Below are 25725 nucleotides of genomic sequence, written 5' to 3' on the forward strand. Positions count from 1 at the left end.
ACCTGTTTCCGGTTGAATCTGGCAAGTTTTGTTGAGCTGAGTCAGCGATCTCGAACTGGTCGGAACGTCGCCAACTTTTACGGAAAACAGTTCCAAGATAAAATGGTCATGGGCGATGAACAAGTGGCGAAACGAGGAGGAGAAACCATTCGCGTTCTCCAACAAAGTGAATTCCTCCAGTGCCTTTGTGGCCATCGTCGTGCAGTGTTCCAGAGGAGAAATCATAGTGGTAAAATTTTTCCGCAATTCGCCATTTTTTCTAATACTTATGACACACATGTGATACAAGAATCACTGTACAATTGCGCTTGAAATGAGTGTCATACTGAAAATTCTCTCAGTTCAAGTCAGCCTTGTTAAAATTTTCTTGACACTGCGTACCGTTGTACAGGAATCACACTCGTATCACATGTCTGTCCGGGGTATAAGTGTGTATGGTTTATGTAATGTAAAACAATACAACATAACAAAAGAGAACCATTCCAAAACCATGTGATTAAATGTATAGCCAGTTGTGAAATTACAATTAAAAACAATATATTTACGATACATTTTATTGTTTGAAACTATATGCAGCATACAATGTATGGTATATTGAAACCCACGTATCAGTATTTCGAACAATTCATTTACAATAAAATGTATGGTTTTGCAAAAAAAATATATATGGAGAAAAATATTTTTTTGTATTGTTACGATACTTAACCCTTCAGCGCGCGCGCTGTTGTAAAAAGTACAACACTACCAAAAAACCTCGCTTTTCGTATACAGCGCGAGCGCGGTGCAGTTTCGGTTGCTTGATGGCGCGCGTCCTGGAGGGTTAACAACCTGTATAATATATTGTAAAAATCTAATTTACAATTCACTGTATGGTGTCTACATTACATCTTATTGTTTTTGTATTTTTATTTTTACAGTGGTGTCTATTGTAACAATATGGTTCGAAATAGTACTGTTACAATACAACGTTCGGTTTTTCTACTGTATTTTTTATTCGGGTAGTGATTTCGAGACATCCACATTCAGCTTTGACAGATATGTACCTAGCATGTTGCGGTGCCGGAACAATGGTTACACTAGCGACAATCTTTATCTTGTACTATAATATCTTTTAGATTAACCGATTTAACCAAAAATTCCTATCGATCACAATTATTGGAAAACTTTTTTATTGCGCAGTTTCCACCCAACTGGACCCCTTTCGCAGTTAGTATAAGTGCGGGATCGTGAATAAAACTGCGATTTTGCATCGAATCATTTCGGTGTCTTCTGCGCACTTATTCAGCACTTTGTAAAGCATAAGTGCGCAGAAGACACCGACACGATTCGATGCAAAATAGCAGTTTTATTCACGATCCCGCACTTATACTTATGACACACATGTGATACAAGAATCACTGTACAAATGCGCTTGAAATGAGTGCCATACTGAAAATTCTCTCAGATCAAGTCAGTCTTGTTAGAATTTTCTTGACACTGCGTACCGTTGTACAGGAATCACACTCGTATCACATGTCTGTCTGGGGTATTATACTAACTGCGAAAGGGGTCCAGTGGGGTGGGAAATGCGCAATAATGATTTTAATCCAGGTTGGGTTTCTCTGTGCCACTGTGTCATACTGAACACACCCCTGCTGCCAATCCGTTAAAAATAAGTCAAATTTGAGTGACCGCGATGCATCGTTCTGTCAAAACTGATGCACCGAAGGGGTGGCGGTGGCAGAACAGATCGAGTGGGTGGAGGACGACCAGAGCCAAAAAAAAACAGGGAGTGCATCTCGTCTGCGGTCTGCCTTTTTTGCAGTGAAATTTTAGCGAAAATTCGCGTGAATTTCTAATTTAAAACGCCTGAAATCGTGTTAAAAAGTTGCGTGACGTGTGTTTGCGGCGTTCGACGGTTTGAGTGCAACGTGAAATTTGTGCCGGAATGGAATAATCGTGATTTTTCTCTTCGTTCGAATTGCCTCAAGGTAGGAGTGAAAAATGGAAGCAAAATATGGGCTTGTCTGATGGAAGAAAAACTGGTTTACTAGCTAGAGTAGCTAGTTGATCACAATCAGCTGCGACTAAATCTAGTTTAAGGCCCTAATGTGTAAATTCCATTGCAGAAAATGCCTGAAATCAGAAAGTGAAAAAGTCGCCAATCGATAATCGCTCTGCAGGAGGTGTTTTTGCTTGCCATCCATCAAACTGCTACTGCTAGCTGCCGGGAGTGGGGGAAAGGGTGTCCTACTTTCCAAGGGAGGTCTGCAAATCAGCTGCGCCCATCGTAAGGGCGTTTCTTCGTTGTTACCGCCGGAGGAAAGTGGCTCGCTTGCGATATGAGATTCAACAAGCAGGAACTGATCTCTTTGGCCACCCAACCGAGTAATAAGTTCGATAAGGAAGGACCACTGTATTTGACCGAGAAGCAGGAAGGATTCTTCCGGAAAACCGAAGGTAATTGAAGATTTGAAGATTGGACCGTTTCATCATCATTCCTGGTATCATCTCATAAGAAGAAACGGTACGCATTCAAAAAGAAATCCTCATCGTAAAAACAAACATTCCAAATCAATCGACGTCATTGTTAGGGTGTTCCGAAAAAAGTAATATGCGAAAAGTCATGGATGCTCAACATCCAATTGATAAATGATAACATTTTGATTTTTAGATCGGTACCTAAATGATACAAAAAAGTTCGGAATATGTGTTCGCCGCAAATTGAACGATTTTCAATTCTGTAATTCATTGGAGGTATTTACTTGATGCTACTACTCGTAGTGGCGAGTCTACGCTAAATGAAACATTCACATCCACCGATCTCGGTTCTGGACCAATCGATTTCAGTCGCCCTGAACGTTTAGATTCCTAAGGTTCTCCTCAACTGTAAAAATCGAACGTGTGTGCGGCCTTCCACAAAGCTACGTATCCAGCCCACCGCAGCCTGCCGTGTTTAATTTGGTTCACTATATTGCCCTCACTTGCATAACAGTCCCATATAAATTGGAAAAACAGCAAAGATGGGACTGTTATGCGAATGCGAGTGGTGGCAGTATGACCACCAGCGCAATGATCTGCTTGGTTTTTGTGGTGTTATAAGATATGCAGAGTAAGCTTAATGATCTTGCCGATCGCTTCTCGGTGACACGTCTTACCATCAACGTCAACAAAACCAAAATTGATATATAATCAAGGTTGAAAGCTTCCAGTTGGTAGCTAAATGGTGGCCGATGGTGGCACCAAGATCGACATAGATGCATGGTTCAAAAAGACGAAGGCTGCCTTTGCGAGTCTAAGAAAAGTATAAAAAAACAGTCAGATTAGTCAAACTTGGTTTGTACCTGTGGAGCGGACCTGGTGTGGTGGTTAGAACACAAGACTATCACGCCGAGGACCTGGGATCGAATCCCACTCCCGACATACTCACAAAATGTGGGTTCTTCCTTCGGAAGGGAAGTAAAGCGTGGGTCCCGAGATGAACTAACCTAGGGTTAAAAATCTCGTTAATACAGACAAAGACAAAGAAGAAGGTTTGTACCAGCGGAGAACACTTAACGGCTGCAGGTCTTCATCAATAGATGTCTGCGGTATATACTTCGTGCATGGTGGCCTCACAATTGGATCTCCAACATGAAGCTCCATCGTCAATGTCATGAAAAGCCGTTGACAACAGAAATTCTGCGCAGGGACGGCAACGATAAGTCTTGGAGAAATGAGCGAAAACGGTAGGCTGTTTGCAGAGTTTTGTGGCAACAACGACCTGGAGGATCAGGGCTTGCATAAAGACACGTGGGGCTCTCGTGATTGACATTACTGAAAACCAAATTGACCACATCAAGACAGAACCTTCTTGACATCCGGTATAAACGCTGCGCTGACGTTGCGTCTGCCATCACCTTCTAATCGGCTAGATTCGACTACGCTTTGCTCGGATCCAGCGGTAGGAGAAAAGACTCAGACGATAATTCAACACACCGTCAAGAATATCTCCTGTGTAGAGCTCCGAAAGGTAGCAGTGTAGAAGACGGTCATCAAGAATACCTTCGTTGAAACCAGCGAGAATAACCTGGGTTTTGCTGCGCACTCAGCTCGTCAACGGTACTCGGGACGGACTTCGACTAGGTGTTCGCCCCGGTTATGCGACAGGTAACGTTTACGGCGTTGCGCACAGTTGCCAGTGCAAAGAACAACTAATGAAACATGCAGACGGCCTACCTGTACGGCGACCTGGATGAGACGGTCTACATACGGCAACCGCCCGGCTACGAGGTGGTTGACAAGAGCTACGTATGTTTGTTGCAGAAGAGTCTTTACGGTCTCAAGCAAGCGAGACACATGTAAAACCGGGAATTCGATGGCGTCCTGAAGCTGCTGGGCTTCATGCAATTAGCCAACGATTCGTGCTTGTACGTTCGACAACGAGGCAACCAGTTTACCTATCTGGTCGTGTATTTAGACGATATGGTCATGGCTTGTCACACCGAAGTACACCGAACTGATGGCAGCTCTAATCCGCAGCTTTACCACAGACAAACAGACGTAACTCTTAGAGGAAATTCATCAAAAAGTTTTGCCCAGTGTCATTTTCATGAGCACACTGCCATCTGTTGGTAGAACCGCGCGCGACACTGTCGGCCATGATGGATTTCGATTTGACGTTTTGCTAACACGCTCACTACTACACAAATTGCCTGTAATTTTCGTTTGCATCATTCAGCAACGTTTACACTGGAAAACGTCAAAGCGCCTCTGGTGGAACGATCGCGCAAATCAAATGAAATTTGAATTGATCGTTAAATGCATGTGCCAAGCTGTTTTGAAGAGTGTTACGTCTGTTTGTCTGTGGCTTTACGTTGAAATCGCCATATTCGCCATTTCCCGGGCATCCAAGTCCGACACAGCGAGAAACTGTTGGAGCGTTTTAGGTTGACCGAAGCGAAGTCGTCGAAGATTCCTGTGGACCCTGGCCACCTACAACAAAAGAAGGAAAGTGAGAAACTGCCGAACAATCACCAGTATTCAAGCTTAATTGTATGTTTGTTGTACGTGGCAGTGAACACTAGTATGGGACAAACATCAAATTCTCGCTCCAGTCGACTTTTTAGATCCCATTAAGGTCCCATATGAACTGTACAAAATTTCAGCTCAATCGGTGAAACTATAATTTAGCGCAAACAATTCAAAGTTTTCATAGGATTTACTATGGGAAAAGTTACACTTTCAAACAAAAAATCTTAGAACTCGCCCTTTGTCTCCTTAGTTCAAATCGATCAACGTTTCTTATAGAACAATCATTTATGAAACTTTCTTTCGAAGACCGCAAAACGATTGGAAACTTGTGGAAAAAGTTATTATGCCTCTCAAGAAAAATCAGAATATGGCGATTATATGCCTCTGGCTTCTGATATTAGCGCGACAGTCACTAATCATAACAGCGTCACCAGTCCATTATATGGGGTTTGACAGCAAGATCACTCATTCCACTGAGCCACTCTTGCCGTTCGTCACAAATACATTAAAAAAACATCTGTCACTTCGCGAAACCCACGTGCTTTTGTTTTTGGCGGGAACACTTTTTCTTTTGTTTTGCCTTGCGACTGTCATGCGGCGGTATGCCTTGCGAGCGTACGACCGCCGCAGGACTCTAATAAAAGATAAGCGCGACAATATTGATTCATTACTGATTAGTGATCTAACGAACGGTTTTTTGTTTTGTTTTATATTAGCAGCACTGTAGCTGCTGCCTTGACTGCTGCTCTGCCCATAATTGCATAACAGTCACATTCGACAAAAGTAGGCATTGTACAAAATAGAGTTTAAAGTTTGCAACATGCGCTAGTATGGAGACGATACGAAATTTCAAAAAAATTTCAATAATTTAAAATTCATCTTTTTGCAATGAAATTTTCTACAGCTCTTCTTTTATGCTGGACGAATAATTAAAAAATTAATCAGACCAAAATATGATTGATATTACGTTTTGACACCAGTGTGTATTTCCAGTGTGACTGTTATGCGGTTACATTCATAAATTTTAGCCAATGAGACAAAACGACTTGGTATTTGTTTCACATTTTGCAGAACATACTTAAAAAGTTCATTTGGGTGGATGAAAGTACTGATGATTGGGAGATGATCCCCGGTATTAACTCAATATTGGCAAAAAATGCAAATGTTACAATTATGCAGTTATGGGCAGTGCTGTTTCTGGGGGTGGTGATGCCTCCCGTCACCCCATGCAACAACGGCAGCAGCAAGTGCTGCTCATAAAACAAAATAAAAAGCTGTTCGTTGGATCACTAATCGGTAATAAATCAATAACTTTTTCCACAAGCATCCAATTTTTTTGCGGTCTTCGAAGGAAAGTTTCATAAATAATTGTTCTATAAGAAACGTTGATCGATTTGAATTAACGATCAAAAAACGATCGATCAAATCTGACTATACATGTCAATGGTTGCTCCTCCGTGATTGATCTGAGCTGGTACCAATTGCACTGAGATCCAAATGAATAAGGGCTGGGACACTCCACTTATTCTCAAAGTGCAATTCTAGCAGCTCATACATTTTGGATCAATAACGGCGCCGGCCACGTCCTTATAGTCAGTTGGGAAGGGAAAGGAATGTTAGAGTGTGCTGGTTGTTGCTACTAAAGACCGAGACCACCTCTGCATCCCCACAACCAGCACGGACTGGGGTATTTGTTAGACGGAAAGGATAGGAGATCTGGGAGTCACCGTTGGGTCGGTGATGCGATCCATGGATAGGGGATTATTTATAGTGTTCGTAAAGTGATAGATTGTGTGGTGAATGAGGTGAATAAGGTCAAGCGGCACAGCACGCTTTGGTTTCATAACTTGTAGGCGTTATATACACTGTGCTGTGAGTGGAAATTAGAAGGGAGGGAAACGATTTTTTTTCCAATTCGTTTCTGGTTCTAGCGATGGCCATGAACATATGAATATACATGAGTTGTATATGTAGAGAAGAGAGAGAGAGAGATAGAGGAAGTGGATAGAAAGATACAAAGTAGGATGAAAATGGACGGGCCAGGGATTGAACCCATGACCTTCTGCATACGAATCAGAAGCGGTAGCCACTAGACCACCAAGCCCGTTTAGAAACGTTGATCGATTTGAATTAAGGAGACAAAGGGCAACCTCTAGGATTTTTTGTTTGAAAGTGTAACTTTTCCCATAGTAAATGTTGCGAAAGCCCCTCGTCGGTGAGTACACCTTGTTACGTTTGTAAATTGTTGTGAACATTTTGTCAGTTTATTTTGTATGTTATACTAAGGTTTGTACATCTGTCCCTCAATTTTAATGTACATTTGTAGTGCTCCAAACATTTCAGGAGCGATCCAGTACAAAACACACACCAAAAATCGATTGAGAGTTTCAGCAAAATTTTGCTGAATTTTGCCGAGCTGAAGGTTTCAGCAAAAAAAAATACTGAAATTCAGCAAAATTTTGCTGATTTGTTCAGTAAACTCTGCTGATCACCAGTAACATTTTGCTGAAATTCAGCAAACTTTGCTGAAAAATCAGCAAAAAAAATTGCTGGACCCTCCAGTTCGGAAAAATTCAGCAAAATATTGCTGAAAGCGTTTGGTGTGCACGCAAGCCGTCCCAAATCGCAAGCCTTACAAATGTTAATTTTATTTTCCGTATCAGGCCCCACGTTAGGCACCAATATAACGAATAAAATTGTAACCTTATAAATGTACATTTTATTTTCCGTATCGGGCCCCACGTCTGGGAACTTGGATACGAAAACAAAATGGAACATTACAAATGCACAAAACACAAACATGCAACACATAGCATAAATTGTGCCCAGTTATCTAAACAGATAACGAAGTCCAATGCCAGGATGACGAGGTTTCATAATTATTCTTGGTCCATCAGTCATCCTAAAATTGTATTTTGTTTGGCAGTTCGCCTTTTAGTTCGCAGCATCTGTTGCTGCATTCAACACAAAACCGTCTACAATTTGATGTCCGTGTTAGGGGACGGCTTGCGTGTTTTGTACTGGATCGCTCCTGAAATGTTTGGAGCACTACAAATGTACATTAAAATTGAGGGACTGAACCTTAGTATAACATACAAAATAAACTGACAAAATGTTCACAACAATTTACAAACGTAACAACCTTTCATCAACCGTGCCGGTGTCGCTTGAAAGATGTGATGGGCGAAGCTGTCAATGCGAGCAGAAAGGGGAGAGATGTAAAAGCTATTGATGTGTACCACGCGAAATCAACACTCTGTTATTGTTAAGATTACGAATTTTCTTTATGAATTATTGCCTTAAAATTGCTATTGAACTATTATTAGAGCATTTGTTAAACTATTATTACGATAAGGTAAGTTGTGCAACTGGATTCCGCTAGAATTTCCTTATTTAAGCTAAAACTTTGTATAGATCGAACCCTAGGTTATGCCTGACATTGAACTATAGCGATCACGAATTAACTTGCGTCCTACCTACGTCATATAACAGGTAAAATTGAACAATCTACAACCCAAAATAGGGTATTTGTGTAACTATTTGTATAGAGCTGAATCTTGTAGCGTTCGGCACGATCCACATCCCTGGCTCGAACCAGAAAAACCCCATAAAACGTAAGATACATGCAGCAGCGATTAACCACTGTACTAATAGTTCACTTGAACCCATTTTAGGAAATTTTAACGTATCGTTAATAAATCGTTTAAAATTCGGAATACTGTGTTCATCTCGTTGCGTGAGCAACAGTAAATCCTATGAAAATTTTGAATTGCTTGCGCTAAATTATAGTTTCACCGATTGAGCTGAAATATTGTACAGTTCATATGGGACCTAAATGGGATCTAAAAAGTCGACTGGAGCGAGGATTTATATTTTTCATACAAGCGTGTCCCATACTAGTGAACACCCGACCGGACATCGCGATCAGTGTATCGATACTTGGTCGATCAGTGAGAAATCCGTCACAGGCGGATTGGATGGAGGCGAAACGAATCCTCTGGTATCTCAAGCTCACCCAGGATCACGAGCTTGTACTAGGACCATGACAAGCGAGCATGGAGGTCTACGCTAGACCCCGACGCCGACTGGGCCAGTGATGCAAAAACCCGGAAGTCGAATGCCGGATTCCTGGACGTTCGATGGTGGGCCAATCCACTGGGCATCTTGGAAGCAAACATGTGTTGCGTTGGGCAGCACCGAAACGGAAATTGTTGCGCTCGCCGAGTGCTGCCAACTGTAACAGTGGAATGACCATTTGCTGAGCGACTTCGACGTGAACGTAGAGAAGCCGATTCGTATCCTTGAAGACAACCAGCAATGTACGAAACAGCTGGAATCCGGCAAGATAAACAAGCGATCGAAGCACATCGACACGAAGTACCAAGATCTCGGTGCAACACTGTCCAACCGACAGCATGGTTGCTGACCATGGTTGCTGAATGAGAACTAATTGAAAACAAATTGAGTTATCATTTGTGTTTATTTGTTTATTTATTTGATCAACACGCTTCGCTTTGATCAATGACGGGCTTGGTGGTCTAGTGGCTACCGCTTCTGATTTATATGCAGAAGGTCCTGGGTTCAATCCCTGGCCCGTCCCTTTCCTCCTACTTTGTATTTTTCTATATACTTTCTCTCTGCTCTCTACATATACAACTCATGTATATAAACATGTTCATAGCCGTCGCTAGAACAGAAACGGGTTGAAAAAGCCGTTTCCCTTCCTTCCAAACTTTCACAGCACAGTGTCACAATCCTATTAGAAAACGCCTACAAGTTATGCAATCAAGCGAACTGTGCCGCACATATTCAAAATAATAAAAACACAATTCTATCACCTTCTCCTGGTATCCACACACCAATGTGTGAACCTTCTGCCAACCAATTCCCACCAACACTCCAACATCCGCATGAATTTGTGCTGGCGCAGAGGTATATTCGGCCAGATGTGGATACAAACGATTGCAATCATCACTTCCTTACCCCTTCCCCACATTGACCTGCAACCTGACGTGGCAGGCGCCATTGTCGCCTAAAAATAGAAGATCACCAACGCTCACACACTGAAGATGCCTGCTAGTCCCCGGCAGTTATCTCATTGGTCCTTGTGTGAGTGTAGCTGGTCTGGCGATACTGGAGTAGCATCCACGGGCGGTCAATCAAGCTCAAGCTCAAGCTCAAGCTCAAGCTCATTTATTTGATCAACACGCTTCGCTAGCCCCAATGATCTTACTTTCTTATTACTATAGTTACATAGATTAAATATACATAGTACAGGTAACATAGTTCACAAAATACTTTAAATAAATACAAAACCAACGTAATTTTACATTCTACAGAAAAATCAAAACAATACACTTCAACGGCACACTAAAACTTCATGGTTCCCAATAACCGGATGCACGATGTTCAAACTCTCTAAACAGCAGTCCCGCCGGCCAGGTTGAGTTCATTAAGGCTTTATCTTTATATTTCCAATCAACGCCAACTTTGAATGAGATGAAGCGTAGATTTCCATGATTGCTCCAACGCGGTACCAATTTTACAACTTCAGGTTGTCCATTTGGCTGGGCAAAGAGTCATACACCATTTTTCGCATATCATCGGTTGAAACATGTTTCGCGACTCTTGTGAAAAATATCCAACATTTTCGGGATCCAGTAGAAGCAGTTTTTACATTAGATCCTACTTGCAGTTGAGAAGTATCGTTTAGTTGCAGCCATTTTTCTGCGGCGTAGACGTAATCGGAATTTTCGGGTTCTTATCGGTCTCTTGGTCCCCGGCTAACGTTCGTTTCAATGGATTACCCGCTTGGCGCACACCCACAGTTGATCAGCAGGAGTAAATCAATTTTATTTTGTATGGTGAAAAGCATCTAAACTTGAATTACTTGAAATACAAAGCTTTTCCCGAAATAATATTTGGTAGGCTTAATAGTGGTCACCATTGTGCACAACCACTACCAAATATTTTTTCGAATAATGTGTTCCACTTTGAAGAATTTGCCTTTAGATGGTATTCGCCATACAATATTTTTGCGATTTACTTTTAGCGATTTTTCGCGCATAGAAGCTAGCGCCACATTGGTTGATGCGGAGAGTAGGAAAATAGCCGATGTAGTTAATTCATTCCGCAAAACTCTCCTTAATACTTGCAAATTCGGATTGAAGCTGATACACTGTATGTTCCACATTGCTTTCAACCTATTTTTTTCAATCAGGTCCTTCACAATCGCTTGATTTGTCGGTGCGGAGCGCTGCTTGCGGAACGAAAAGAGACAATCGTCACACAACCAGAGGTCATTGTTAAAATCAACGCAAACCCGCATCTGATATGGGTTCATATTCGTGCAACTTAAGTGGTTTTGTATGCCACAGTCTTCACACACAATTCTCTCGTCCCATGCACCGATAGCCGAAGAGCATTTACCACAATCAAATCTGCGTGCCAGTGTATGGTCCGTACCGGTAACTCAAGCAGTACAAACAGATGAAAACGATAATGGGTCTTCGTGTTGTCGTTACTTATAACTAATCGAAAATAATGTTTTCGACGTTTAAGAGCAGTCTGTGAATACTAGTAACAAAAGTTCTTGCTCATTCGATACAACATTGAATTCTTCTTCAACTAAGCACAATTTATGCTTGAATTAGAGTACAAGTCACACTATTTTATGCGAAAATTGAACAGCGGTTATACACAACACGCTCGTGATCTAGCGGTTCTCACACATCTTATTTAGATATCACGAATTACGATAACAAAGTGAGTTCTCATTTTGTATGACTTAAGTGTTAACATAACAAAATATGAAAACAAAATAATGTACTGGAATATCTTATTGATAACAGAATGAGTTCTCATTGATAACAAATTGATATCTCATTTTGTCATCCACATTTTACGACTTGATATCATACGCAGTTCTCAGTGAGTTATCATATCTATAGGATAATAACTAAAAATTAATAACAAATTTAGTATTCATTTTGATATTTTATTGGGCATTAATTTACATAAATAAGTAAAAATTTAAATGAGATTTTATTTTAAATTCAGAAGAATTTCGTGATTAAAAACTTGTTTTGCTTGGATACGATATCATCAGAATATGGCCCCTATTAATGGCGTAGTATTATCGATTGTAACATTAACATTTCATAAACAGTCATTTCTAACTTGGAGCCTACACGAAGAAAAATTGTATGGAAATCGGATGATATCCTCATAGATATGCAGCGTAGCTACACTACCCGTCATAAGTACGGACTGACAAAAAGTATTGCAACAATATTGCATCACCCTGACTCACCTCGATATCTCCAAAACCTGAGGACTTACAAAGATGCTGTCTTCAGGTAAGTTATTCAGAAGACCAAAAGCAACAACTTTTCTGAAGGCGGCATTTTTGTAGGTGTTCTGGTCTTAGAGATATCGAGGTGAGTCAGGGTGATGCAATATTGTTGCAATACTTTTTGCGAGTCCGTACTTATGATGGGTAGTGTATACCATGATTCAACTGATGGACATTGAAGTTACAAAGAAAAAAAAATTGTAGTCAAAGGACAACTGCACGTAATATTTTTGTTGTACCTAATTATATTTCAGCTTTTCCTTCTGATTATATGTACTGCAGTCAAACAAATGTGCATCGGGACTCAAATTGAATGACATCGAGCAACGAATTGAGTCGCATTCGGCTTCTCAGCTCCTTCCCTCGTTACCCGCGGAAAAATGATGAGATTTAAAATTGCATCCGATTGGAAAAATGTTTTACTACATTATTTCTAACGGATTTGGCATAATGTCGTTTGGCATAGTCTTTTGGCATAATGGTCAAATGGCATAAGCTGGAATAATAGTCGTTTGGCAAAATGGGCGTTTGGCATAACAATAAGTAAAATGTCATTCATCATTTTCATGTATGATAAATATCAGTGTAATTTTCAAAACTGTATCAAACTTCACGCGATTCATCATTTTGGTACGGAGGTACAACACTCAGCGAAAAAACTTACGAAATTCATCAAAATACCTTGTTTTTTGCTATAAGTGAAACTTTATGGGTGCCATAAGAATACCTTATGAAAATTGATCATGCTTGCTATGACAAATTTCATGAGATAGACTTATGAAAAGAACAAAAAAATCTTAAAATGATGCAGACTGGATTCGATCCATGAACGTCGGGATCACTGAGCCCGTTATTTATCCACACGGCTACCGACGCTTGAGAATACCATGTTGCTAAACATGAATAAAAGCCAAGTTCTGAGACGATTTTACGTCATAGAGCGACCTTATGAAATTCATCCGAATCATTATGAATTATTTAAAGGCCGTTTTATAAGTTGGACCTTATGGAAATCTTTAGGTTATTTGGCTGAGTGAATGAATTCTTCCTTTTCGGGAAAACTTTATAAAGGTAAAATTTGTGAATTACTTCGGTTGGCCATATCCAACTTCATTTGTCTTTTAGAATTATGCCAAATAAATATTATGCTAAACGACTATTATGCCAAATGACTTTATACCAAACGACCTAAAATGTGAGAAAATTTACAGTACTGTGGAACTCTCGTTATTACCTTACGAAAGTGCGAATAGTTCAAATTTCAAAATATTTGGCAATATGTTTAGATTGAAACTGTTTTGATTAACTTATAGGGGAACTTTTGTATTCTGGGCAGTTTTGTTCTTTTCGTCATGGAAGGCTTTTTGAAAACTGTTGAATTCAACGTTGATCTCAAATCTTTCCCAACCAAGCTGAGCTATACGACCAAGCACAGACAAACAGACGTAACACTCTGATAATTCCCATCGTACACCGATTTAACGGTCTTTTTCAAAATTTGATAGTTGGCCAACTGCCCAACCGTGGCGCTCGCATAGTTTTTGTTCGAGTTTGACGCTTGCTCACTACCGCCACCTAGTTGGTGGTCGGCCAAACATAGTCCTTTTAGAATTGGGCGAATATGTTTGCGTGACAATGATTTGAATCGAAAAATGTTCGAAGTGTTACGTCTGTTTGTCTGTGGACCAAGTTTCAGGTAATTTGTCCGATGAAAAACCCCTCAACGAAGAGAACAACCCTCCAATAATAGATTATAATCTTTTTTATCTTTATAAACAAGCATTCTGTGAATATAATTAATGTTAATAAAGCATATTCTACCTATTTTGGATTTTTGAAATCAAATTTTGTTATCATTGAGTTTTTGAAATGATAACAAAATGATATCTCAATTTAATATTAAATAAAAACAATTCGTAACGAAAACTTGTTTTGATTTCATTTTGTTATCAATAACAAAATGAGTTATCAATTACTTATGGGTTTGTTCTCATTCCCTGCTCGGGGTCATGCTAACGATGCCATTGACCAACCAGAAGCTGACGAAGTTCCGCGTAGCAGCTGGTGTTCTAATTAAATTATTAGTTGTTATTTGACCGACTAGCAATCAAGTGTTTTATTGCATTCGGTCTGACCTACGGTCACATCCTATACATCGATGATCAGAACACAGCATTGAGTTGTCCAAAAAATGTCTCACGAAACCTACTGCAAGCCTATCCATATAAGTGAGAACAAAAGATGTTTACAAAGTTCTTACAGATAGATTAACACGGGAAATCTGAACACAAACCACTACCACACAGGAATTTGGATTGGTCAATAATCGCGCGCGATGACAATACAGATGAGCTTTGGCAACCATCCACGTCAACAAGACCAAATTGTTGGTAGTCAATACGGACGACCCCTCCAACTTTGAATTAGCTGGGCAAGCAGTGGAGAAGATCGGAAACGTTCAATATCTTGGCAACGGGATCGCGACAAGTTCAATCATAGGAGCACGGATCAAGAAGGCGATGACTGCTATTGCGAGTTTGGAGTTTAGAATCCGGCAGGACGGTCCAGCAGAGGCAGACCCAGGGGCTCGTGACGACGAAGCCTCAACAAGGAAATAATGATAGTCGGTAGGAATCTCATCTGGGTTCAGGTCAAGGCTAAAGAGAGCAGCCGCCTAGGATAGAGATCTTTCACGTTGGCCCTATGTACCCCTAGGGGTGCTCAGGATACATGAGTAAGTGAGTTCGTTATTTGCACAAAAGTGCACGCAGTCTATCGCTTCCAAAAGGTACAGCCTCGGTTTCCACTTCCTGTTTACTTCATCCTTATGGGAAATAACATTGCGGCGTCTCCTACGGCGCGTCTGTTCCTTTCGAAAACGATAGACTGCGTAAACTTTTGTGCAAAGCCCCTTTTTGAAACATTTCAACGACCGCGCGGTGTTTACGTTTCAAGAAATCTGACAATATGATATTCCCAAGGTTGATTATTAAATTAAATGATTTTTTAGAAACATAAAGGTTCACGAAAAATGTCTAAATCTTTCATTTGCGGTTGAATAACCATGACTTCTCGAACATTGTTGGGTATTGCTTTTTCGGTACACCCTAACCATCATTAATCGTCGGGCTCGGGTTTTTCGTAATCTTCCGAAACCTAAACAATCCCAATCTCAGCAGAAGACTCGGCCAGTAACAAAACCAGCAACAACGTCCCAAACGCCGCGCCCGGCCATAAAACCCATCATCACAAGCGCAAACAGTCGCTCAGTTGCATTGGTGGTACCCAGAAAGGTTCGTTCGTTATGATGTTTTAAGAAAGAAATTATTTCGATTGGTTTCGGCTGCTTTTTTGAATATTTGGCTCACTCATAAAGTGCATCACGTGTGAAGGGTACTAACTATTAGTGGGATCATCGCTTGTAATATTGTAAATAGTAATTAACGCGGGAATGTAGACTTAGTTTTGTGGAAAAAGGTTACTAATCACTAAGGTGTGGGGTTAATTACTTTGCACGTTTCAACCTAATCGGTTTCGTCGGAAAACCATGCTTAGGAGTTGTAAGCAAACTCATAAGGCAAATCACTTACACTCGTGAACTGATAACCGTCGTCAATAACCAAGGCTTGTAAAAATAATTATTTACATATCACTAACAGTGAACACAATCATTCGCGATCACTTCCACACCTGAGAGTTGTTTGCTGCTGCACCTACACAATAAACTCACATTGAACTAACCCATCTGAACCCTATAATAGCGAGGATCACTTTATCAGGAAGACTTTGAACTCTACCATTTTTGGCAAACAAACGTCAAACGTCGCCGAAGACACTGCCCTCTGTTGAGCGAAGGTGGAATTTCTGATTGAAATTGTCCATAGTTAGTTCCGATTTCATCCACATGGTGCGCTGCCGACAGTGTCACTCGATTTTCAACAGAGTTGCTAGTCTTGATAAAGTGTTGTAGGTCTATATTCATTCACCTATTGATCATGGTTTCTCTGTTTTTCGATCATCCACGCACACACCCACAGTCAGCCTCGAGAAGTGGTGCCGGCTTCGGGGCAATCTCCTGTTCTACTTCAAAACCAGCGACCAGTTCTCGGAACCGCAGGGATGCATCGTGCTGGAAAAGTACCGCTGCGTTAAACAGGGCGACCACAAGGAGTACGACGGTTACGTGTTCTACTTGGGTGAGTCATGCGTGAGCTTCCACACGCACACACAAACCTACTTGGATTGATCTTCTTTTATTTTCTGTTTTTGTACGTGCCTTCCACAGAGTTCGAGGACGGCCTGAGGCAGCGCTTTGCCACCAATACCGAACAGGAACGGCTCGAATGGATGCAGGCCATCGGGCTGGCCGGTTACGACGTTAAACGGGCCCAGCTGAAGTATCTGCGGGAACAGATCGACAAGAAGCGTGGCATGATCCACGACGTGGATGTGGACATGTTGCGGCTGCAAACCGGCAAGGAGATAGGTGATTTGATTAATTTTTAAACGGGAGAAGGTGACCTTATCGTCTCGTAACGTATTGTGTGCACCCAATTTTTGCTGCTTATTTGGCTTTATTTTCAAGGATTTTGAACCAATGTTTAAGCAAACTAAATCAGGTCCAAACCTTCGATAACAGGTATAAAATTTCAAATTTTCATCAAGATCGGTTTAAAGTTATAGAAAATCGAGACAAATGAACTTAGATGCGCAAAATCGTATATCAGAGACGAACAGGTTGATGGTGATGGTGCTGTGGAGAAAGTGTAGATTTCAAAACTAGGATTCTCAAAGTACAATCGAATACATATATGGAAAGCATTTATGAAGATCGTGGACCAAAGCATGCATTTACCTACCTACTAGAGTAAAAGTTTTTAATTTGTGTTGTTTATTTTACGTCTCAATAAAGCCATGCCATTGTCGTTATCAGTAAACTTTTGTTGTGTTATTCTTTACCTTATCCCCTTGCTCTAGACGAGCGATAGAGAATCCCATTTTTCGATTTAACTCACCGCTCTAATCCCACTGCTATCAACTGGTAGTCGGTCCTATTCTTTGAAATCTGCACGATCTCTGCACCAGTCGGTTATTTCGTTCGCATCATCAACCTTCGTCGTTCAGTCGTAGAATGTCGCTGCTCACGCTTCCCACTTCTCCCATAGAGCTCAACGAAGTTCCAATCTGTGAGTCAGCCATCTCCTGCGATAATCTCCTCTGCGACGGCAACGGAAAGCCGCCGAATCCGTCGGTCGTAGTGCAGGTCACATCCAACAACCGGGCGGCCAGCGGTTGGGTCAAGTACGGCCGCACGGAAGTGATCGAGCGCAGCTCGAATCCTCAGTTTATCTGCACGATAACGTTCCGGACGGGGGACGGTCTCAATGCCAAATCTCAGATCCGCTTCACGGCGTACGACGTGCGGGAAAAGGTTACGCAGACGGCGGTGCCCATAGGATGGGCCGAAGTGGCCCTCGGAGTCATAACGGACACCTCGCGGCTGAGGATACCGCTGCGGACGCAGAGTCCTTGCGGGGGGAATGCCGGATTCATAACGATTGCTACCTGTGCGCCCGATCTGGAGAAGAAGACATCACGCTCGCCGGCCAAAGTTGGTTTGGAACAGCAGCAGCAGCACCATCAGCAACAGCAGGCCATTGGCCATCGGCGGTCGCAATCGTTGCCGCCCAAGCTGGGCGTGAAGCTGTTCATTCCGCCGCCCTCGAAGGTGGCACTGGTGTTTACCAACCCGAACGTAAGTATGGGTTTTGCTGGGGGGGTTTGTAACGATGATGTTTTCTAGCTATTTGCAGTCAGGTGAAACGAAAATTGCTTTCAAGATTGCAACGACGAATGATCTGCACCCGAGCGCTCGATTTGTATGGTCAACCGTTACGGGTGGAATTGCAATTGAATTGCAAAGGTGGTCCAAAAATTACCATGGTGGAATACCAAGCATGTCATTGGCTGAAGCGGAATTCTGCTGCAGTGCTCACTTAAAGACGAAAACGACTTTAGTACATTACAATAAGTATTTCAGTTTGAACGAGCTCATTTGGACCTAAACCATGGCACTGAATAGGTTGTGGGCCCTGACGATATGTGGTATGCCATCCTATCCCTAAGGAGGGACAACATAAAACGCTAACGGAGGGGTGTAGACCAATAACCTTATTTAGTTGCAAGGATCAAACACTCAAGTGGATGGAATAGATGTAACATGTTAAAGCAATAGGTGGAAGATACAAAGGAGCAAACCGCACCACCATGCTTAAAAATGGTGCACCATCTGAAATACTGTACGGAGCTCACCTATACTCATCAAGTATTGAAGAAATGTGGGACATAATAGCAACGCAAATCAGCCAAACGATAAGAACAATAACCGGAGCACTACGAACAAGCCCGGTAGAATCCATACTGGCGGTAGCCGGAGTGCTACCCCTCAATACACAAATAAAACTGAACACCATAGTCAAAGCAATCAAATGGATGGAACTCCATGATGGTAACAATAATCTAGGAAAACCCCTAGTTTACAGCCGAATTAACAGGCGAAAATTTACCAGAGATAGCAAAAAGAGAAACCCCATTTCTTTTTTTTTTCATTAGGAAGAAAATGGTATGAATCAAAAGTCAAAATTGACTGGGCCATAAAGAAAAGAATCGAAGCAGGGGGATAACAAACCATAGCAAAACAAGAAATCCGCAACACACTGAACAAATATCCAAATCATAATGTAATATATACCGATAGATAATTCAAAGAAGACGAAGTTGGCTGTGGAATAAACAACAACGCCGAAACCACAATCAAACTAAACAAGTGTGCACCACATACTCAGCAGAGAGTAAAGCGCTACATATAGCCACAAAACACATGGTCTCGAATGCCGCAGAAGGTAAACTGTCGTTAATAAAAGTAATTAAAAATAATAAAACACATAGCACTCGAAGACAAACCCAACCTTATCTTCACTGACTCCGCAAGTTGTCTCGATGCACTCACTATACAAAGGAACATCCCACCACCCGTGGATAGAGAAGATCCGAAGGGCAGCGGAAGAAAAAGATATAACAATATGCTGAGTCCCAGGCCACGAAGGCATAAAGAGAAATGAGCTAGCAGACAAAGCAGCACGAAAAAGCAGGGAAAATGGAACAAAATATGAAGCAGTACCAGCACAAGTTGCAATCAACTGGTACAAGACAAGAACAGTATGGTCCCACGAGTACCGTTGGAGAAGAAAATCTGTCACCTTTCTCAGAAGATCCAAACCAACCACACTACCGTGGAAAGACAGAAAAAAAACGTAAAGGACCAAAGAACACCCACAAGATTAAGAATAGGCCACACCTGGCTATCACATGGATACGCCCTACACAAGGCAGATCAACCAAGATGTCAATACAGTAACGCTATACTCACAGCAGACCATATAATAAGGAACTGCACAGGATACGAAGAAGCAAGAACAAAATACAATAAAACAGGACCAGATATATAGAACATCACAGAAACGAGCGAAAAAAACCTCCTTGAGTTTCTCAAGGAAACGGAACTATTAAACAAAATATAAACCAAACACGGAGACCAAAAGCAAATACACAACCAAAGACAAGGGTTTTTAGAGCACAAACCAAGGTTATACTTAAGCCAAACATGGCTAGTGCGATTTTTTTCCGATAGGACAACGAAAGAAGACTAAACAAACAACAGCGTATGTATCATAAAACGATACCCCGAATAAATCTAGGTTTTTCGCCCTCTCAAGCCGCTTCTTGAAAATCTTGTAAGGGTTTTGGAGGCAAAACACACTCCAAGGTGTGGGCGGTACGTGAACGACGGCAGTTAGCTACATGAGCAATGGAAATTCATCCATAATCGGCCTACCGATCAAATGAAGCATCTAAGAATTGTGAACAACATACGGCAGTCGTCTATGACCACCTGGGTGGTAACCGAACTGAGACTTTGGAAAACCTCGTTAATCTCTTACCAACTCCAACTCAAGTGGATGGTTAATCGCTGCCTGTCAACAGAGCTGGAAAGACATGAACGACTTCACCCACATGCATTCCAATGCGGTTGTGACGCGTAAACGTTCTTTTCATGCTTCAAGAGAAAGCGTCGATAGGTGTAGACCTTTCTCAAGGCCTTGGACATGACGTGGAGATTCCCTTTCCTGACTGTCTATCCTCAAGGGACGGTATATCCAAGGGCGCATGTTTAACCGCGTAGCCACCTTCCTACGCAACCGAAGTTTTCGAGGATTTCACGCAGAAACTACCTCCACTCCAAGGTTGTGCGAAAATGGCATTCCGCAAGGGTCTGTCATCTCAGTCACACTGTTTCTCATCGCAATGAACTCAGGTTTTGAACGCAAACCTACGGGAGTACACCTCATTGGTAGTGTACGCCGATGATATGAACCTAGTATTCTTTGGCAAGTGTGGTAGGCGAATTCGAACTAAAATGCAACAAGTGGTTTGTAAGGTCCTTCAGCCTCTTACCATACAACTTTACGCCTGTAGATCTGCAGTCTTGTCCACCGTTTTTTTTGATAATCTAAACCGTTGGTAAAACTCAATATTTATTTTGTTGGAAACATGCTGCAGTTGATGTATTCGAATCACTCCTGCTGCGTTTTAAAAATTTTCTGAAAGTATTTCAAAATAGGACAATTCGTAGGATACATACTTCAGAAGTTTTTTGTAAAGCTTATCTGACCTCAATTTACAGATTCACACCTACCGTCTGCATTCGGGATTGGGTGGCGACATCAGCGTCCAGGAAATCATGCTCGAAAGCCAACTCTGCTACATAATCCCTCAGCAATTGCTGTGAGTATTTCCGCATCCCCTGTGGGAAATCTGATCATGTCTTGACCCAATTCACTCCCCCAACTCCCCACAGCTCGATCTGGATCGCCCGGGAAAAAGAACTGCTGCAGGAAATTTCCGGCATGGGTGAACTGGGCGGTGAGTGGCGCCACCGCCAGATGGAACTGCTCGACAAGCATCTGAAGCTGCTCAAAGACTACTCGCAGGCGAAGCAGTTCCTGGCGCAGCAGCAACAGCAAGGTAAGCACTTTAAGCCGAGCTGCAAGAAGGCGGACGAGACGCTGGAGTTCGCTCCGGTCAATTTGCACCTGCAGCGGATGTGGGCCCACAATGATACGCTGAAACGGGCCGGAGTGCTGGACGTGACGACTGTGGGCGCCTTTACGAGGCATTCCGGAAAATCGAAGACCGGGGGGTTGGTGAAGCTGTTGCAGCAGATCAAGGATGCCAATGCGAAGGATGGAGGGGTAAGTAGTCTTTGTTTAGATTCTGGTGATGGGTGTAGACATCAAGTTTTTCAGACTTCCGGTGTAAGTATCTGGAATTGCCGTGAAATGGTCAGAGTGCTCCAGTCACTGCAAAGGCATCTGGAAGAGTGTTTATTGATTTACTTGTGATCTGTATCTGATATCATCTGAAGACCTTCAATATGGCCGACGGAACCAGTATCAGGAACCCCCGTAAAATGGCCAAAATATTCTCGTGACAAGGATACCAAAATTACATTGATAGAACCTTGCCCACCGTAAATGTTCGACGTCGTAGGTTTCATGATGTCCCTAAGATTTTCCATATAGAAGACAATTGAATTCATTTGATGGACATTCAACAGATGATCTAGATTCCTCCCAGATGTTCTTGGTTTCCATGTTTTAATAAGTCTCCAGTTGGATACATTTAGAACCTTTTCTACCGGAAACATGATGTTGATCTGCTTATCTGGATGATAAGTTCATGAACGTCGTCGAAACCACGATTTTTTTCCTGTAAGAGGACCTTTTGGAGGACCTGTGGGGCCCGTCCGAAACCCTTCAAGGATTACCCGGAAATGGAGTCTGCTGTAGTGTACACAGTGGACAGCTGCTATACAAACTTGAAATTTTTGGTGTGCCTTTCTCAAGGAACACTCATGGTTTTATGGAGGTTTCGAAAAAAAAATACTCCTTAAAACCGTCATAAAACTTACGGGGTCATGTGATCATGATCTCGGGAAGACCCGGTTATTGGAGAACTTTATGTCGGCACCTACTACTCAAAGCATTGGAGTTTTGAACTTTTTTATCACATATTGTGACCTTCCTACCAGAACTCCGAAAAAGTGGCAGCGGCAAACGACGCCGTACAGGCCATCAAGCAGCTCCGCAAGGAGATCGTCGAGATCATGTCCCAGTTACTCTACCTAGCAAAGTCCAAAAACCCCAAAGGAATGCTTCCGCTGTGCAACGATATGATGACCAAAACACGCGCCTTGCTCAACATCTGGGAACCGAACCTGGTGGAGGAGGCCTTCGCGTTCATCGAGCGACACCGGATCATCGATGATCCGACGCAGTCGACGGATGGTTCCGGCGCTGTTGCCAGTGGGGGAACCGTTCCGATGTCACCGTTCAAGAAGATCACCCAACAGTTGGGTGCACTGGATCTGAAGAGCCCCGAACTGGAGGACTTTTCCACTCCGATGGGACCGGCACCGGATCTGTGGCCGCAGGTTCGGACCAGCAAGTCCGGAGTCCTGGGAGCGTTCGGGACCAGCACCAAGTCCAAGTCCCCATCCTCGGTGGACATTAGCACCATCGCAACCATCCAGAGCACGTTCAGCCAGATGAACAACAACAGCAAGTCGAAGGACTACCTGATGTCCTGCTCACTTCCGGCGGCATGCTACCTCCCGACGGAACAACCGAAGGAGTCCAAATCGAAGAAATCCACCCCGACGGAGGCGTCGTCGGCTTCCGCGAGTGACCTCAAGTTCAGCGAGACCCACTTCGATGTCAACGGAGAGGTGACGAGTTCGACACCTGTGGACGCTTCCATCAAATCGCCGGAAGTGGAGAAAGCGGAGGAAGCAACGCCGGAGGCCTGTCGGGGGTCGGGGCTCTCCGTGAATCAGCTGTTGGAGAACAAGAACGAGCTTTTGTCCAATGTTTACGACGAGAATGGGTATCTGATTGAGAATACGGCGATCGTGTTGGGTCACAACGGGGCCTTCCTGGACACCAAAGTGATGAGTTCGAGTCCTTCGGCCAACTACTACCGGCCTACGGAGGAACCGGAACCGCTGGACTTGACGCAGCTCAACATCGAAGCCAGTGTGATGTGCCTGGTTAGTAAGGTTAAGTTTTTGTGTGGTCGATGCGGAAGTCCGGCGGTCCGACTAAGGCAACCCAAGGGTTCTCTGAAGGCCATTCGAGGGGTCCCTTTTGGTACAATTCCGCCGGATGTGGTGACCAGTCAACCGATGTCGCTGCCTTGCGCCGAGGAGCAGGATTCGGACAAAGACCCGTTGGCGATGCCCGGAAATCTCCCGAAGGAGCTCCTTCCGGGACCTTCCGGAAAACCTCCGCTCTGTAGCAAAGACTTAAACCTAGCGCTGACACAAGCCGTCGGAGAGGTCACCCGCAAGGTTAAAAAAGGCAACAAGTTCACGGATGGTTTGGATCTTTCGTTGACAACGGACTGGGCCTCGGAGTTGCGGCCTTCGATGAAGAAGCTCCGCCAGGCCATGGACGGGCTGCTGAAGACGGCACGGCTGATGCACTCCGTTCAACGGCTACAGCAGGACATGAAGAAGACCTCTACGGTGCTGGCGGTTATGTATCGACGGGATGTCTGCTTCTCCCAGGCGCTGACTGCCCTGGTTTCGGCGCTGATGGCCAAGCTCTGGGGGCAGAACGTCACGGAGAACTACATCAGTTTGCTGTGCAACCTGGGTCCCCTGGCTTGCTTCGAGGGCTTCCTGTCTCTGTACGGAAGTGAGGCGGATATGTGGGGCGACATGGGCGTGGCCATTGCGGATTTGGGTACGGTTAGCTTTACACTGGTACGGAGCAACATCCAGAGGGATTCGAAGGCGTTGCCTGTTCCGAGGGTCATAGGCTCCCGGCAGCAGATGAGCGTCCTGCTTCCGGTTCCGGAGTCGGTATTCTGCCATCTTCCAACGAAGGAGAGTACGAGCTTTAAGGTAAGTTGACGGGTCAGGGATGACGGGGTTCTCAAGAATTATCAAGTGCTTCTTCCTCGCAGGTGACTCCGGTCTTCTTCAACATCGGTATCAACGAGAAGGCCACCCTGGCGGAAACCCTAGGATACACCAAGGAGCAGCACCGGTCCAACTGGGATAACTACGACCGGCTCAAGCAGTACCACGCCCGGTACCGACATATCCCGTTCAACTTTGTCAATCCTTCCTGCTCGGCGGCGCTGGATACGCCGACGAAAACAGGCCTGGCCAGCACCCAGCAGAAGGAGGTCCTCGTGCCGGAACACGCCGTCGTGAGCCTGTTCGGCGAGATGGAGGAACAGCTGCGGGCGAACAGTTCCAAGAACTACCGGATTTTGACGCTGGCCGAGGACATTACCCGGTCGGTGCAGGGGCTGAGGTTTACCTCGTGCAAAAGTGCCAAGGATAGGACCTCGATGGGCGTTACGCTGGAGCAGTGCCGGGTGCTGCAACAGGAGTTCCATCTGTCGAGTGCCAACGCGCAGAACGTGCTGGATACGATGCGAAGGTGAGTTCTTGGGTGAGGTGGGGAGGATATCATGGGTTGCGTAACGCAAAAATAGGGTTGTTTGGGTTCTATTCCGGGTATTGTGACGCTTTCAGCGTTACCAGAGTTACCAAATTAGTCATTGGTGTTTGCTGAATCAACGGATCAAATTCCAAGATGGCGGTCGTACGATTACGAATGAACGCCTGAAACCATGCAATATGGGTGCTTTTGAGTATTGTGAAGAAATTCGAGTCTGATATTCGGTGCTCGACACCATTTCAAAACCAAGATGGCGTACCTAAAATGGCGGCAACGTACTCTGTTCTCATAATATGTATGTCGCAATTTCTAAATCGTTCTTTTCTTTCCTCCCAAAACCCGTGATTTCCCGAATTCTTCCAGCGAGGGAACCCGCTCGGACAACACCATGAAGAACATCGGCCTGCGGAAGTACGCCTTCAATCTGCCGCAGGTTCTGTCGCTTCCGCAGGTGTACCGACCGCCGGCCGGGGCCTACGGCAAGGCCCAATCGTAAGTCAATTTCCGGGTTGTATGCGTGTATGCGAGCGAACCTGTGTATGTCAGACGTTCAAAACTTCTTCCAACCATAAGCCAAATGAGGTTAGTTTGTGTGCGGGCGGCAGCTGAGTCTTCTTAATATTTAGCAGCATTATTTAACGAATTTTTACCTTAAGTTCCACTGAAAAGCAACCGCAGCCGATCGCGCAATCTAGTTTTCTCTCGGGTAGACTTTAAGTGAAAGTTTCTCCTCGTACTACTCATAAGTAAGTCGTTGTTAATAATGTTGAGAAAGTTTTTAATTTA

The 25725-nt window shown here is 43.5% G+C and overlaps 1 protein-coding gene across 3 annotated transcripts; it reads left to right on the plus strand.

Moving 5' to 3' along the window:
• The first annotated feature begins 1743 nt into the window (after nucleotides 1–1743).
• Nucleotides 1744–25725, plus strand: LOC109422061 (inositol polyphosphate 4-phosphatase type II). 3 transcript variants are annotated; one of them, XM_029855560.2, is made up of 11 exons: nucleotides 1744–1970; nucleotides 2109–2439; nucleotides 15523–15639; nucleotides 16384–16542; nucleotides 16632–16832; nucleotides 17512–18101; nucleotides 21090–21190; nucleotides 21264–21657; nucleotides 22497–24371; nucleotides 24434–24918; nucleotides 25303–25725. In XM_029855560.2, exons 2-11 carry the CDS (start codon nucleotides 2322–2324, stop codon nucleotides 25433–25435), a joined length of 4173 nt encoding a protein of 1390 aa, XP_029711420.2. In that variant the 5' UTR covers nucleotides 1744–1970; nucleotides 2109–2321; the 3' UTR covers nucleotides 25436–25725. The 3 variants fall into 3 exon arrangements, with proteins under 3 accessions (XP_029711420.2, XP_029711421.2, XP_029711422.2); XM_029855561.2 differs by having other exon boundaries at nucleotides 1745–1970; nucleotides 15526–15639; XM_029855562.2 differs by lacking the exon at nucleotides 15523–15639 and having other exon boundaries at nucleotides 1745–1970.

This window comes from Aedes albopictus, chromosome 1, assembly GCF_035046485.1.
Source record: "Aedes albopictus strain Foshan chromosome 1, AalbF5, whole genome shotgun sequence".
NCBI lineage: Eukaryota > Metazoa > Arthropoda > Insecta > Diptera > Culicidae > Aedes > Aedes albopictus.

Excerpts from the sequence above, each read along its gene's own strand:
- LOC109422061 (XM_029855560.2), top strand. The coding sequence starts at position 2,322 with ATGAGATTCAACAAGCAGGAACTGATCTCTTTGGCCACCCAACCGAGT. Across the intron at positions 18,102-21,089 it reads TGGTGTTTACCAACCCGAAC|ATTCACACCTACCGTCTGCA; the intron begins GTAAGTATGGGT and ends CTCAATTTACAG. Across the intron at positions 21,191-21,263 it reads ATAATCCCTCAGCAATTGCT|CTCGATCTGGATCGCCCGGG; the intron begins GTGAGTATTTCC and ends AACTCCCCACAG.